Source organism: Aquarana catesbeiana, linkage group LG11 (assembly GCF_042186555.1).
Source record: "Aquarana catesbeiana isolate 2022-GZ linkage group LG11, ASM4218655v1, whole genome shotgun sequence".
In the NCBI taxonomy this organism is placed as follows: Eukaryota; Metazoa; Chordata; class Amphibia; order Anura; family Ranidae; genus Aquarana; species Aquarana catesbeiana.
In genome coordinates, this window is record NC_133334.1 from 248,151,320 (window position 1) to 248,168,193 (window position 16,874).

The 16,874-nt window shown below is 41.0% G+C and overlaps 1 protein-coding gene across 2 annotated transcripts in view; it reads right to left on the reverse strand.

The window, feature by feature from the left end:
• The window catches only part of CDH11 (cadherin 11), a 222,427-nt gene that overhangs the window by 69,694 nt on the left and 135,859 nt on the right, over positions 1–16,874 (reverse strand). For both annotated transcript variants that reach the window (XM_073605563.1, XM_073605562.1), the window contains one exon: positions 14,305–14,665. In XM_073605563.1, coding sequence (XP_073461664.1) covers positions 14,305–14,532 — 228 coding nt within the window. In that variant the 5' untranslated portion in view covers positions 14,533–14,665. The remainder of the gene's footprint in view (positions 1–14,304; positions 14,666–16,874) is intronic.

Sequence of the window (16,874 nt, forward strand, 5' to 3'; positions counted from 1 at the left end):
TAGGCTTGGTCAAGAAGTGGTTAAAGTGTTGCCTGTGAATGATATAATGTATGTACTTTGTTGCAGTTCCATGGACATGCACAATTTTAATGCATGACATGTTTGGTGTCTATTTACTCTGCATAACATCATCTTTTTTTTATTTTACCAAACATTTGGGTATTATATTGTGTTTTTGTGCATTAAAATGAATTAAAGTGTATTTTTTTCACCAAAAAATTGCATTTGAAAAAACGCTACTGCTGGTATAAAAAATTGCAACACCCACCATTTTATTCTCTAGAGCCTTTGCTTTAAAATATCTAAAATGTTTTGGTTTTTAAGTAATTTTCTGGTAAAAAATGACTCTACTTTAACATGTACATTACTCTACTTTTACTCTACTCTTTACTGTGTAAAGAAAAAGTCTCAGGAAAAAAGGCCTGGTCTTCAAGTGGTTAATAAACCTCAAAGTGTTTTTCGAAGGAACCACAGCCAATTTTTAAAAATGATAACGGAATTCTTATATGTGACTATGCAAATACTGTTGAGTTGATTTAAACCAGAGATGGAATGAAATGCTTTTTTAACAAGCCCGTTTTTCCTGCATGTGAAGCCATTCTGCTTGCAGGCATGCACATCCCAAATAAACATTTACTGGCCAAATACAGAAATGATATTGCTGATAAACATTTCACTGAAATCCAACTGAGAGCAAGTACCAGAACAATCAGGAGTGAGAAATAAAGCAGTATGGGATGGCTGAATATTCTATAACTGATTCCATCTATTTACTCCGTCCCAGCGGGGAACCGCGCACGGTTTTGGTATAGAAAACGCTTGCATTATTTCCAGCAGGCAAACTCATCGGGACGCAAAATCGTGTTTTATTAAAGGCAAGCCCTAAATTAGCATTCTTTGAAATCTTCTAGTTCACATCTATCCGTGTCCGCTTTTGTCAGGTTTTTTTTTGGTGCATTTTTTATTGCGCGTTTTAGAGCATTTTACATGTTTTCATTATTCTATTGGGCATCACAGCGCATGAAAATGCACTGAAAATCAGACTTGCCTCATTTATTATGACACCAAACAGATTTGAATGGGCTCATTGGAATCAATGTATTTTGATGACACACGTATTTTTGTGTGTTCCAAAATGTGAACCAAGCCTAATGCTAATCAAACTTAGATAATGTTCACCATGTTCTGGATTCTGCCTATAAGAATAAATAGCATGTGGAGCGCTCAGCGCAGTAACATCTGAAGGCTCATGCAAACGGCTGCAAAAAAAGCATTTTTCATTTTCTCTTTTTTTCTTTTTTTTCTTTTTTTTACAGATCTGGTGGGGGTTTTCCATGCCTCTATGCCCCCATGCACACAGCTGCATTTAAATGGCAGTAAATCTCTGACATGAAATATGAACAAAGCATATCCCTCTATAGCAGAGGTCTCCAAACTTTCTACACAAAGGGCCAGTTTACTGTCCTTCAGACGTTAGGAGGGCCGGACTGTGGTCAGTGGGATTAGAAAATGTACAGTGGGAGTAAGCAATGCCTTATCTTTGGTGTCAGTGAGTGGACTAGTGCCCCATTGTTGGTGTCATTAGAAGGAATAGTTTCCCATCCTCAGACCTTTTCCTTTTTGACCAGTTCCCCATCATTGGTGCCAGTGGAACGAATAGTGCCCCATTGATGGTGATAGTTGGAGGAATAGTGCCCCACCATTGGTGTCAATTGAAGAAATTCTACCCTCATTGTTGGTGTCAGTGGGAGGAATTATGGTCCATCGTTGGTATCAGTAGAAGGAATTATGCCCTATCGTTGGTGTAAATGGAAGGAACTGTGCCTCATCGTTGTTATCAATTGACGAAATAATGCCCCATCCTTGGTGTCAATTGATGGAATAATGCCCCATCCTTGATGTCAATGGAAGGACTTGTGCCCCATTGTTGGTGTCAGTGAGAGGAATTGTGCCCTTCCATTGGTGTCAGTGGGAGGAATAGTGCCCCATTGTCGGTGTCAGTGAGAGGAATTGTGCCCTTCCATTGGTGTCAGTGGGAGGAATAGTGCCCCATTGTCGGTGTTAGTGGAAGGAATTATGACCTATCATTGGTGTCAATGGAAGGAACTGTGCCCCATCCTTGGTGTCAATGAATGGAATAATGCCCCATCCTTGGTGTCAATGGAAGGATTTGTGTCCCATTGTGGGTGTCAGCAGGAGGAATTGTGCCCTTTCACTGGTGTCAGTGGGAGGAATAGTGCCCCATTGTTGGATTTAAGTGGGAGGAATAGTGGCCCATCATTGGTATCAATGGAAGGGATTAAGTCCCATCCTTGGTCTCAATGGAAGGAATTGTGCCCAATTGTTGGTGTCAGTGGGAGTAATTGTGCACTTAACTGGTGTCAGTGGAAGGAATAGTGTGCCATTGCTGGTATCAGCCACAGGCATTATGCCCTATTGTTGGTGTAAGTGGGTGGAATAGTGCCCCAAGGACCAGATAAAGGCAAGCAAAGGGCCACAGTTTGGAGACTGCTGCTCTATAGTGTGTACTAGTCTAAATGCAGAGTACTAAGGGGTTGATTTACTAAAGGCCAATAGACTGTGCACCTTGCAAAGTGCAATTGCACTCTGCAAGGGCAGTTGCTCCAGAGCTTAGTAAATGAGATAACGCTTCACTTTGCAAAGAATACCCAATCACATGCAAGGAAAATAAAAAAACATACATTTTTGCTTGCACATGATTGGTTGATGAAAGTCTTCAGAGCTTCTGCTCATTTACTAAGCTCTGGAGCAACTGCTCTTACAGTGTGCAACTGCACTTTGCAAAGCGCACAGTCTTTTTGCCTTTAGTAAATCAACCCCTAAGTGTCAGTTCTGTCTGCTGCCTCATTCCTCTACTATCAGTATGTAGTAGGACTGGTTTGTCCAGCACCCAGGGCAAGGATGTAGAACTGCATCCCCCTCCCCTTTTGCTAATGCATGACATAGAATCGGTGTACCTCCCCAAACCCATTCTCTGCCCCCTTGATCCATTTGTTCATGACATGAAGTGTGCGCTGCACATGCCTGGCTAATTACTTGCTTTCTAGCAGCTAAAAGGTAATTGCATATGCATGGTGTGTTTTTCGAGTCAGCAGTGGGCAGATGGGGTGGAGAGTGTGCATGTTGGAGCACGGCGTGAAAGCAGTATTTGTCAGAGCAGAAATTAATCTGTGGGCTGCTGTTTTCAAGCCATTGATTAAAGGTGTGCTATGAGGAGGTGCCCCAACACCACCAACATTGGACCCAAGGCAGCTGCCCCTCCCCACCCCTTGTCTTGGCCCTGTCTGCATGAGTCACTTCTGACAGATTTTCCTGACACCACAAGATAAAAAGATGTCAATGGAGGGAGCACACAGCCTGTGACTGACAGCATCAGCCCTGTTCCTGTGTGCTGTGTCAAGGGGGGGTTCTTTCCTTCCAATCAGATTTCAGAGCTCTTCTCACTGAGATCTGCAGAATGTGACATCAGCTCCCACCACAACAGCAACAATAGAACCCCCGCCAGAAACAATAGATCCACCACCAACGACATTAGAGCCACACCAGCAACAATAGAACACCCGGCCAGAAACAATAGATCCACCACCAACAACAATAGAGCCACACCAGCAACAATAGATTCCCCCCCACCAGCAACAGTAAATCCACCCCAACAAAAATAGGTCCCTCGCCAGAAAATAAGGAATCCACCCCAATAACGATAAACCTCCCCACTCAACAAAAATAGACCCTCCAGCAGCCAACAGTAATAGACACCTTCCCCCCATAACACAACAATAGATCCTCCCCAGCAATAACAGACTACCCCGCCACCACCACCAACAACAGACACTCCAACATGCCCAAGCTCCACTTGCCAGTACATACATTCATTGCTGGAGGTTCCAAGAACTATGTACCTCCTCCGCATTCCCACTGAAAAAAAGCGATAGATAGATAGATAGATAGATAGATAGATAGATAGATAGATAGATAGATAGATAGATAGATAGATAGATAGATAGATAGATAGATAATAGAAATTATAAAAAAATATATAGACTTATAAACAGATAATGACTTATTATTTTTGAGGAGACTGATTCTATTGATTTGCCATCAGCTGAATGTGCGCAGTATTACGGTCAGTCAGCGGACATATTTCATGTACAGTACATGAAGGATGAACAATGAAGGGATTTGAAATCCAACATAACTGGAGCTCACAGTACTCAGTCAGCAGCACTAAGCTCATTGTAGGCCCTTAGCATGAATATATTGAGTAATAAATGGAGCATTTACTGGGACTCTTTATGGAAGTGATGGAAGCACCCTGACACAGGAAATGGTAATGGGGCCTTTAAATGAAATAAACAAAGAGTCAGCAGAATAAAGTGTTCTTGCCGCATGGTTGTGCAGATTTTTTTATTGTTTCAGTTTCACTTTAGGGTGTTTGACAGCCGGTCTCCTGGGACTTGGAAATATGTGACCCCAGTCGCCCTCAGTGGGTTTTCTGCTGTTAGAGACATTCAAAATTATTCATTATACAGTGAGAGGAACAAAGTGCCAAGTGCAAATGCATGACCCTGGGCAACCAATGGAAATTCCAATTCGTGGAGTCAGGTCAGCATGAATTGTGAATGCTTCTTATGGGTTCTAAACTCAGCAGATAGAGCTTTGTTGCTTTCAACATATTATTGAATAAGAACAGCGGTGTATTATCACTTTTATTACCTAAGAAAGCAGAACTACTGCTGGGATTCAAAGGAAAACTCTCGAACAGCAGATAAATATTTATAATACACGTTCAGTACCTTGAAAAAATATTCATACCCCTTGAAATTTTCCACATTTTGTCATGTTACAACCAAAAACGTAAATGTATTTGATTGGGATTTTTTGTGCAAGACCAACACAAAGTGGCACATAATTGTGAAGTGGAAGGAAAATGATAAATGGTTTTCACATTTTTTTACAAATAAATATGTGGAAAGTGTGGCATACATTTGTATTCAGCCCCCCTGATTCAATATTTTGTAGAACCACCTTAAAAATGCATAATCACATGTCTAGGAGATCCAGCATTGTCCTGCAGCAATCTGCCATTCAGGTGTCACCGCCATCTTGGCCCTCCTCAGCCGAATGTCTCTCCCAGGTTCAGGCAGTCCAGCCCCCAGTGATGCAATGAAGCTCCACCCTGTCTGCTTTATGAATGGGCTCCCACCTGTAGCACTACCCCCTGCAAGGGCTGCTGATGACTGGTTCCCCTACTCCTGCACAGCCATGAGACATGCATTTTTCACTTTCATCAGTCTCTGATTTTGGTTTTGTTGTTTTATTAGAGATAATAACTTGGATTAGGTATTATGGGATTCTCTGCTTGACCAAAACAATAATGGGGACAACTACCTCCCTATGTACAAGATCCTGAACCTCCTTTCTGGACACTGACAGTCTTTGGTGATCAAAAGCAAAAAGCCCCTTGAGGACTAGGAACTCTCAGTCCCTTTAGAACATAGCAGAATGTGTTGTAAGCTACATTCAAGAATATCTCCAACTCCACCGTAGAAACTGCTCACAGCTCTACTGCTGCAGGAACTACCAGCCTACCTGGCTGCTTTGAAGATCTCCCAACAGGGAAAGGGATAGGAAGGGTTAAGCATAGCGCTGTCCTCCTAAATGCTTGCTTTCTCCCCTTGTGAATTCCTGGGTGTGCTGATGTACTCACACTGTCCTCTTTGCCCTGATGCTCCTTAGGCAAGATTTGCAACCTGGAGGCAGAGTCCCCCCCCAGACACAGAGGTCCACATTTAGGCCACCAAGGTCCACTCCTAGGTCTCCTCAGCACTCCATCCTCCACTGACCGTCCTGCTGGCATGGCTCCCCATTTTTAAGGGCTGACTCAGCCACCATGCCAGAGCACCCTGCTTGGGGATTGGCCAAATTTCCTCAAGTTTGCAGATCAGCCACCCTGGCCTATGCCCCCTAAATTCTAGAAGTTTCTCCAAACCTCCAGATCCAGGGGGGAGGTACCAGTGACCTGCCTCTGTGAGTCATCCAGCCTGACCTGCAGTAAACCCTGACCCAATTCCAGACTCATAAACTAAGCATGAGTCCTAACATAAATTTGTCTGCACAAACGCTAGAAGCACACTAGAGGGTGCTACACACAATCTCCTGAGACATCACATCAGTATGGGTGCCGATACTAAGCATTTGCATGAGTATCGATACTCGTGCAAATGCTTCAATACCTGAGACCGATACTTTCAGGCTTGGTTCTTTAATCTGTCAGTGGGATTCCCACACTAACAGCTGAACAACCGATTACTCATTCAGCTGTCAGTGGGGTCCATAAAGACATGGATGAGCGGGTTTGGGATGGAGGAAATTCACCGGCCTGCACAGAGTCCTGACCTCAACCTGACTGAACACCTTTGGGATGAATTAGAGTGGAAACTGCAAGCCAGGCCTTCTCGTCCAGCATTAGTGCCTGACCTCACAAATGCGCTTCTGGAAAAATGGTCAAACATTCCCAAAGACACACTCCTAAACCTTGTAGGCAGCCTTCCCAGAAGTGTTGGAGCTGTTATAGCTGCAAACGGTGGGACAACTCAATATTGAACCCTACGGACTAAGACTGGGATGCCATTAAAATTCATGTGCGTGTAAAGGCAGGCGTCCAAATACTTTTAACAATATAGTGTATCTACCAGGATGAATATCCAAATCTGAACACAAATCCAAAGTATTTCAACACCACTATTCTGAATTACTTTCTCAATGAACAGGTACACATTTGCTAGTCTGCAATTCATACAAGAGTTCCGAAGCTTCCACTTTATTAAGCTATATGGAGACACAAGATAAATTGCACATTTGTTCTGTCTGCTCCGTCCACCTCTGACCACTGGTTTGAACCCTTCTAAAGCAATAAAAGTCTTCAGAACAAACTGATTTATGCTGCTGTGTGAGAATTTCAGCAAAAATAATTGAAGTTTTGTGCTGACTATGATAAACCCATGAAATTAAAGAGGAACTGATATCTGGAAGGTGTGCCCCCCCCCAAAAAAAAAGCAGAGAGAGGGCAAAATACTAGAGTAGTAGTCACCAGCACTGCCTGTGGTCTACCTTCAGATGATCTTTTTCTGTTACTGACTTTGACTGTCTGTGTAGCAATGATCCTCAAAGGAGCCGCTGGAGTTTAATTGGCTCTTCTGCTTTCTCTACGTGTGACCTACTCTACCCTAGCTGTACTCAGACACTCGCCAACCCACCAAAGGCAGACAGACATCAACACCTTTAATTTTTTTTCATCCAATGTATTGGCTCAATTGTCTACGGATAGAGGATTAGGGATATCTTTTTATATTTGTAAGCCTCTGCAGGCACAGACAAGTGGCCACCTTTAAGTATCCTCAGCCTCTGCCACAGATCAGGTAAGGAATCTTTAGACTTTCCTCATAGGCCAGTTGAGAACCTTTAAGCCCAGATGAGCAACAATCTGAACAGAACTTTTCTTCAGCTCCCTCCCCCAGGCAAAGGGAATGAGAAGCAAGGACTGGACCTCTCAGCAGCTATGCCCCCCGGGCAGTGGGCCTGGAAAAAAAGGATTTGACCATTCACACACAAATCCTCAACAGGCAAACCCCAAATACTTATAAATTTTCCCAGTCCACATCTGTAGCAAAAAGCCCTCAGTAAATGGTCATGGTAGAATCAGGCAGAAGCAAACAATATCCTTGGGCTTAAGAAAAACCCAACAAATCTAGACAGAATAAACAAAGCTTAGCTGTAAACAGTACATTTGGATAGGGACACTACAGCTTAGGTCAAGATCCCTACATTTTTTTTGCAGTGTCTCTGTGTGGAGGTAGCCATCTTGGTAGAAGCAGTGATTTTTTTCCCCAGATCAGACCCTTCAGAAAGAACCCAAATCAAACATCAAACAGAAGGAGCACCAAACCGAATGGTAAAGGAGCCCAAATCATGTTTATGGTTCACTGTTATAAATGAGGTAACGAGTTTTGGGTGCCAAAAACACTTTCCCTTCAACAGGGCTTGAGTTATAATCAAGAAAATGAATAAACTCAAGAAATAGCTTTCTTATGTTAATCTGTATACAAAAGGTGTTAATGAATCAGGAGAATCAATTAGTATCAGTGTTCCTAGCACCATTGGCAGTAATAGTAAACTAAGGGGTTACGACTCTTTAAACTTCTTGGGTGTTTTTTTATCTGTGAACCACGGAAGTGACAACTGCTTGATGTTTGCTTTGGATGATATTCTAGGTACCCACTGGAGGGTAGCCACATTGGGTTGTGAGCTGCCTAACCAGAGCCAGTGTGTTTTTTGAATGATTATTCTCTTTTTCACAGTTCTATATAGATAGGGAATGAAATCTCAGAACCTCTCAGTTGTTCTTTTGGATGTTATATACCTTCAGGTATACCTTCAAGGTCTCTCTCAAAATCTACTAAGACTAGCATTCAGAAGCAGCAGTACCTTAGATCTAGCACCACCAATATAAAGCCTAAATGTTTTTTACCTTAATGCATTCTATGAATTCTATGCATTAAGGTAAGAAACCCTCTGTAAAAAAACACAAACATGTGTTTGACACAGAGGAGCTAAAGTTTTAGCTCTGAGGAAGAGGGCCTGACCCCCGAAACACATTAGCCATCTATGAACGTTTAGAGGTCTTCCCATGCCATTAGTTGAGTATGATGTATTGGAGGAGGTCTCGTCTGTGTCTCTAGACATGCTCGTGTCAAACACATGTTTGTGAGTACCCACTTGTTGTTTTACATTCTTAACCACTTCCAGCCCAGGCCTATTCTGGCACCTCACTCCTACATGTAAAAATCATCTTTTTATTCCTAGAAAATTACTCAGAACCCACTAACATTATATATGTTTTTTTTAGCAGAGACCCTAGGGAATAAAACTTTTTATGTAACGCACAGTGATTTTTCAAATGTGTTTTTTTTGGGAAAAAAAACTGTTTCATGAATAAAAAAAAAAAACAAAACAGTAAAATTAGCCCAATTTTTCTGTTTAATGTGAAGGATGATGTTACGCTGAGTAAATAGATACCCAACATGTCACATTTTAAAATTAAGCATGTTCATAGAATGGCGCCAAACTTTGGTACTTAAAAATCTCAATAGGCGGCGCTTTAAAGAATTTATTTATTGCTCTCACTCTAACGTTCGCGATGATACCTTACATGTGTGGTTTGAACATTGTTTACACATGCAGGCGTGACGTATGTATGCGTTCTCTTCCATGTGATGAGGGAGCAGGGGCAGGGCCGAGCTGCAGACAGGGCGACCTCGGGAGCGAACTCGCATAAGTATCCCCCTAGACTTTCTATGGGGCACTCACCAAAGTAGAGGAGCCAGAAGTACCAGCAAGGGAACCCAAGAAGAGGAGGATCTGGGCTGCTCTGTGCGAAACCATTGCACAGAGCAGGTGAGTATAACATGTTTGTTATTTTCTTTAAAAAAAATGAAAGCTGTATAGTCACTTTAATGCCGCGTACACACGGGCGGACTTTTCGAACGGACTGGTCCGACAGACTTTCAACTGACTTTTGACGGACTTCCGATGGATTTTTGAATGGACAGACTTGCCTACACATGATCACACCAAAGTCCGACGGATTCGTACGTGATAACGTACGACCGGACTAAGATAAGGAAGTTGATAGCCGGTAGCCAATAGCTGCCCTAGCGTCGGTTTTCGTCCGTCGGACTAGCATACAGACGAGCAGATTTTTCTACCGGACTCGAGTCCGTCGGACAAATTTGAAACATGCTCCAAATCTAAAGTCCGTCAGATTTTTGACCGAAAAAGTCCGCTGCAGGTCCGATAAAGCCCACACACGGTCGGATTGTCCGCCGGATTCGGTCCGTCGGACCAGTTCAGTCGAAAAGTCCGCCCGTGTGTACACGGCATGAGTCAACAAGGTAGATTTTTCAGGGTACTGCTTAGGCACATTTAATATTTCTAGATGTTCTCTATAAATGAGAAAATCTTTACTTTTTCAGTTCAGTTCCACCTTAAGTCAGAAAAAAAAAGGTTGATCTGGCAGAGTAGTCCGCTCAATCACATGCAGTAAGGATAAAAAATATTGGAAAAGTGATCTGTCGTAGCAAGAAATTTTGCAGCAATAGTGACATTGTGCAGAAATGTGGAAATATTATCCTATATGATCAAAAGAAGATTGGATTCATCTCATTTCAGAGCAGTCTTCCCAATGAGATTTAAACCCAGAGTCTAGATCTGGTACTCCTCTATGTTACTAGCAAATCAGCATACTGCCAACAAATCAAATAGCAATGCGTACAAGGTCATTCTATTAGAATATCTATCTCCTCAAAAGAACTAGGTATGTATATTCACAGCCCTGAAATATTAATTCATCTGTTAGATTTTTATCTGTGTCTGGATAAACTAAAATGCATTCCTTGTCCACACCGCTGCTCTAAATCAATTCAGTTATGAGGACTGTATTGGAAATCTATAGAAATAACTGGGTGAAAAATTAAGGATATCATTAGGGAAAAAATACAAAGAATAGATTATTGGAAATGTAGGTCTTGGGAGACGGTACAGGTAATGAATAATGCAATATCCGCAGTGTGAAACATATTTGTAAATCTTAATAATGTTTTGTTGATTTTCATAATCGGTGTCCTCATCTGGCGTTTAGAGGACACATGATAAAAGCAAGATGAAATAATGTCATCTTTATTGTGACAGCGCAGGTCACATGACAGGACATGGTCTACGTGGCGCCATACTGACACCTGAATGTAAAGTCGTAGCAATACACTTTTGTAAGAAAATACAATGACTGATATATTATAAAAATAATATAACCGATAAAAATTGTAAGAATTAGAGAACATTTTTTAAATCAAATGAATTAGATCATCAGATTTGGAAGGAATATGATCCAAATTAAAAAAGTAAAAATCTCACAGGGAATGTCTAATTGGTATTTGCACTATTCCCCTTGTAAAATCTTTCCAGTACTGCATAATATTTTATATTTTGTTTATATTTTATATACAAGAATGCAAGCAAAGCATATATGAATTTTCCCCTGGTATAGTTAACAAAATACATTTTATTGAAGACTGATCACTCTGCACTGCCACCTTACTGTTATAAGTGCTACTGCAATGTTTTCATGTAATGCATTCATACAACTTTATTCAACAAATAAAATCCTTAAAGAGGAAGTAAACTCTCCCACTCTGATGCTGCTTTTCATTTAGTCCATTATAATAAGTAATTATCAAACTATAGCCACTGTAATCCAGCCCAAATCGCATATTACTGTTTAAAGAAACTTTAAAAAACTTGTTTCTAGGGGTTAGGCAGCGCCATCTTAAGTATTGTTTTCTGAGTCCACAGTAGAGTGTATTTCCGACCTTACATTGAGCACTTCCTGTACTGTTAACCAAGCCTCCTTCTCAATACAACGTTTCTATGGCTGTTTCACTGCTCATAGCTGACTTGTTTTATTTCATAGTATTTACTTGTGCCTATTATCTAGTGTTTGCCTGTGTCAGTCTTAACAGCTTCAGCTGACAAGGCTGCAGTAATCCTGTCCGATGCCCAAGTTTACACTGTATGTGATGTCACATGGTTACATGGGGTGTAGTATGAAGCTCTTAGTGATTATGCAGTCTCATGGGATTTCAGATTTGTGCCGTAGGAAGATCTGATAATAGAGAGATAAGTACACAGAGTGTGCCGTAAATCAGGGGAGATCTGGGCATGCTCAGTGAAGTTATTCTAAAGAACAAAAAGGATTACAACAATACTAAGCAAGTAAGAAGATATCTACAAGCAGTGTTCATTAGGGTTTTTTATGCTGATTTACATGGGACAAAGTTGTCGGGGAGAGTTTACAACCACTTTAATTTAAAAAATTGTAACAGGCTGCTAAAGCTTGAAGAATTATAACATCTGAATCATAACTTACTTCCACTGTGGTTAGTGGTATTAGCTATGTTATAGTGATTCACTACAGAGGATAACAACAGATGAATCTACCACTCATCAATTGTTAACTACACCCAGGGGTGAGCCTAGGTTAACTGCCTTCCCATGCCGCCCTCTACTCCATCGGTTGCTAGGACGTTGACACTGTGGTCTAGCTGCCAGCATCTTAGCAACCAATGATGCTGTAAGGCTGTGTAGCATCGGTTGCTAGAATGATAACTAGACATGTGCGCCGTCAATAATTTTGTTTCGTTTCATTCCATTCCATTTCATATTAGAATTAATTCGTATTTCGTAATTCTAGTCCGAAATTTCGTACAAAATACGAATTTTCGTTAGGTTCGTTAACTTTTCGTAACAATTGCGAATGTTCATTATGAATTTATCATTATGAGGGGCTCCCACCATCCCTGTGCTGTGCTGACTTCCTGGGTTTTTAACTTTTAGGTTCGTTAACGTTTCGTAACAATCACGAATGTTCGTTAGGAATTTGGATCCGAAATTCGTGAACGAAATTTCGTATTTCGTACAAAATTCGGAAGCATAGCAATTCGTATTTCAGATCCTCCCGAATATACGAAAATTTGTACGAATTTTCGATTCATACGAAACTAATCGCACATGTCTAATGATAACTATATAGCTGATAACTTGGCCGCACGGCGCCACTGGTTGCAAGGATGCAGGCAGCTGGGCCAGACAATGTCATTAGTTCTTAGAGTGCAGGTGTTGTGTATACAGGGCAATATTACTGAGCAGCTGAGAGGACAAAGTGCACATACCGGGCATGCTGGTCTCAGTCCCGACTGAGTGCCGCCTAAGGCTGTTGACTCACTTTTCCTCTTTGGCAGCACCCTGACTTTATAGATTAGGAGTATTTTTTAAACTACCTCAGTATGGAATAATAAATTATAAAATCATAACTAAAATTTGAGTCTTCCGTTAATGGTTTCATGACATGCCACCTACTGTTCATCTACAACTGCGCAGCTCATTAATTAGTGCTTTAATACTTCTTCCAAATTAAGGAAAAAAAATAAAAAAGAGAAAAAAGGATGCAATTTCAGCTCCAGGCATTTCTTTATGTATGATAGCTTGTCCTTTATCCCAAACCCAAAAAAACAGGTAGTATGGGCTATTACAAATCCAGGACTTTTTAGATCATCATTTCCATCCAAACAGTGCATTCAAAGTGAGCTAAATACTGTATGCATATTACATGCTGGATTTTGTGTTTTGCTTGGTCTCCTTTAAATCTAGTCTCTTTCACATTTTAGCAAAGGTAGCACAAAGAATGAAGATGAGCAGGATACAGTAACAGCTTTTTAAAATCATAAAGAAAAAAATCCATTCGCTAGAGACATTTAGGGCCCATTCACACTTAGGCATCCTGTTACAATGTGTTAATGCACACGTGTTATAGCAGGTGATGACGTGCATTGTGTTCAGGCAGTCCTTTTATATAAAGGGTTTGCCAAAGAACCACAAGGGATGAAATAATAAAAAAAAAAAAACCCACAGCGCACCACTAATCATGGTAAAGTATATGCGCTATGGCACATTGTGTATTGGCCTCTACTGTGCAATGCGTTAAGGTGCCATTCATACTAAATGGCACCATAATGCATGTCACAAACAGGTGGTGCCCTGTCATGTCTCATGGTAAAATACGTGGGCATTTAAATGCACGCTGCCACAACTTGCAATTGTGAATGGGCCCTTATAAAACGTATATAGCAGAAGCAATGAAGCCTAAAACAAATAACTTTACAACAGTGTTTAGTAATTGCAAACAAACACCTGATTGGTTGTTACAGATCAATAAATATTGTGTTTAATAGAAGACATTTTTATGCTGATCGTTGTAATCTGATATAATTCTATAGATCAGCCATTCTCAACCAGTGTTTCGTGGAACTCTAGGGTTCCTCTAGGGTTCCTCCAGAGGTTTGTAGGGGTTCCTTGAACTGTCATTGATTGGCTTCCCATTTAATGGTACCTGCATGGTTTCAGAGCCAAAATCACTTGGCAGAGTGGCACCAGAGATCTCTAAGGATGGAATTCAGACCACTAATGTAAGGGGAGGTATTCCTCCAACTGGTCACAAATGTACAGGGAATTTTTTCCATTGACCCCGATAGATTGTTTTTTGCAGGGGTTCCTTGAGATCTGGAAATCATTTCAAAAGGTTCCACTGGGGTAAAAAGGTTGAGAAAGCCTGCTATAGATACATAGAATAACATTTTCTAACAAAAAAGAAAAAAAAAGTATGTTGAGTCTTACCCGTCCAACAAGCACGGGATCTGGTCCGGTGTATTCCTCTATTACAAAAAACTGGTTCCATACCCATCCCCTCTTGGATCTGTGTAATACTTGCCCTTCTTTGCCCTTTTCATGGTGTCCATGATAAGATTGCCTTAACTTACTGCTCCTCCGCGTCGATGAGACGTGACTACAGTATGCGATACCCAGGCATAGCAGAATGCCATGTAAACAAAAGTCCTTCTTCATTTTTGGTAGTGTGTATTCAAACAGTCCTCGATCTTTACTCCAAGTCCAGTGCAAAATCCGAGGTTACATCCAATACGTAAATGTCAATCCATAGAGCATACCCATATTGCAATCCAAATATCCTTTGCTGATCCTGCATGAACACAAAAAAATATATAGTTAATAATATATAGGTAATCTTGAAATGATTACACAGCAAATACAGGATGAAACATTCAACAATGGAGTAATGTAGTACATGTACCATAATCATAATATAGCAGTGTTGTAAAAAATATCTACCAAGGTGACCAACAGCATTTCAACAAGGGAATTAGGTGTAATAAAGACACCAATCTTATGGCATGAATATTAAAGATTCTGGAACCTGTGAAATTACGTGCCAGAGAGTCCTCCAACCATAGCATTCAACATACCAAAACAATAAAATGTAAAGTGGAGGAATCTGCTGTATCATAAATAGTAGGACCACCCCGAAAAGATAGAAAAGAGAAAAAAGAAGCAAAGGAGGAAGGAAAGAGAGGGAAAGGGAAAAGAATCTGTTAAGGACAAGACCCATCCTATGGGACACCCCCCATACAACCCTGAACCGGCAGAGCATCTTAAGCATAATGTCAATAGGACAGGCATGCTTCTAAGAGGTGCCAAGGATGCCAGATCTTATTGAACTTTGAAATCTTGTTATGAAGATGAGCCATCAAGTACTCCATATTGTAGATATCATGGATGTGCTTATAAAGATCAATGCGGAAAGGTGGTAGCTGTTACTTCCATTTCTTTCTTTTTTTCTTTTTTTTATTTTATTTTTTTCAGCAGGAAAACGATTCCAAACAATAGGTCATTGATACAAGATTAGCGACACACCAGTATGCAAAGAACAGTCATAACTCAGTCTATACATAAAAGCTGAACATAAACAATCAAACACACTTTCCAGAGTATATCTGTCCAGTATACATGCAACAAAACCTTCAATAGGCTCTAAAAGGAAAAAACCCTAATGAGACTGGTCAACATGAGGAGAACGTAGGACAATCCTTCCATTTTTCATTTTATTAAAGCACTATGGTAGGGAAATAAATAGATGGATATGCAGAAATTGATAGAAGACAGAGAAAAGAGAGAAAGTAAGGCGGAGGGGAAACTGGGGGGGGGGGGGGGGGTTGCTTCCATTTCAGCGCTATCAAACATCCAGCATCTGTCAAAATATCAAAAATCAGTTTAACAGCAGTTTTAGTTTTATTTGCTGGAGGAAGCAGAGCTTACAATCTAAGATCCTTCACATGTGTTCATACATACTGTACTTAGGGCTAATTTGGAGAGGAGCCAATTAACCTACCAGCATGTCTTTGGATTGTGGAAAGAAAACAAAGTAACCTAAGGCAATCCATACAAGTGTATGGAGAACATGTCAACTCCATGCTGATAGTGTTCCTGTAATGCCTGGGTTAACAATAAAAGGGATTTTTACCTACCTCATTCCTTTCTCCCCTGACAGCTGGCACTCTTCTCTTCCACCTGATGCTCTAGGTCATGGGCAGTCCCTCGGAAAATTAATTTACAATGCAGGGCTAATGGCCCTGCATTGTACTTGATGACATCAGAGTGCCTGTGACCACTGGAAAGAATTAGAGAAGAGGCTGAGGGGGCCAGTCTAAAAGCAAGAAAGGAGCCCACGGGAGCAAGGAAGTAGGTAAGTAAAATCCTTGCTGCTGGTACCCTAGATATAAATGAGCATTTATCCCTTGCTTTGTGGGGGGAGCCCAACTGCAAGAGATTTTTTTTTTCAACCTAGATTTGAATTCAGTTTTAATATTGGGAGGGGGAGCTGAGGGCTGGAGATGCTCTGATATTTATTTACTTATTTATTACAGGTACTTATATAGTGCTGTCAAATTATGTAGCTCTTTACATATACATTTTACATTCACATCAGTCCCTCTCCACAAGAAGCTTACAGTCTAAGGTCCCTAACTCACATTCATACATACATAGTTACATAGTTAGTCAGGTTGAAAAAAGACACAGGTCCATCTAGTTCAACCAAACTTCAAAACTTCAAACCACATTCATACTTACACATACTAGGGCCAATTTAGACAGGAGTCCAATTAACCTATCATCATGTCTTTGGAGTGTGAGAGGAAACCGGAGAACCTGGAGGAAACCCACGCGGGCACAGGGAGAACATGCAAACTCTGTGCAGGTAGTGCTGTGATATAAGTGGAGTTGCAACAGAAGTGTACTTTAACTGCTTGCCGACCAGCCACCATCATTTTACTGTGGCAGGTCGTCACGATCCCGCAAACCGTCGTAGCTATAAGTTGGCTCACGGGATCGGG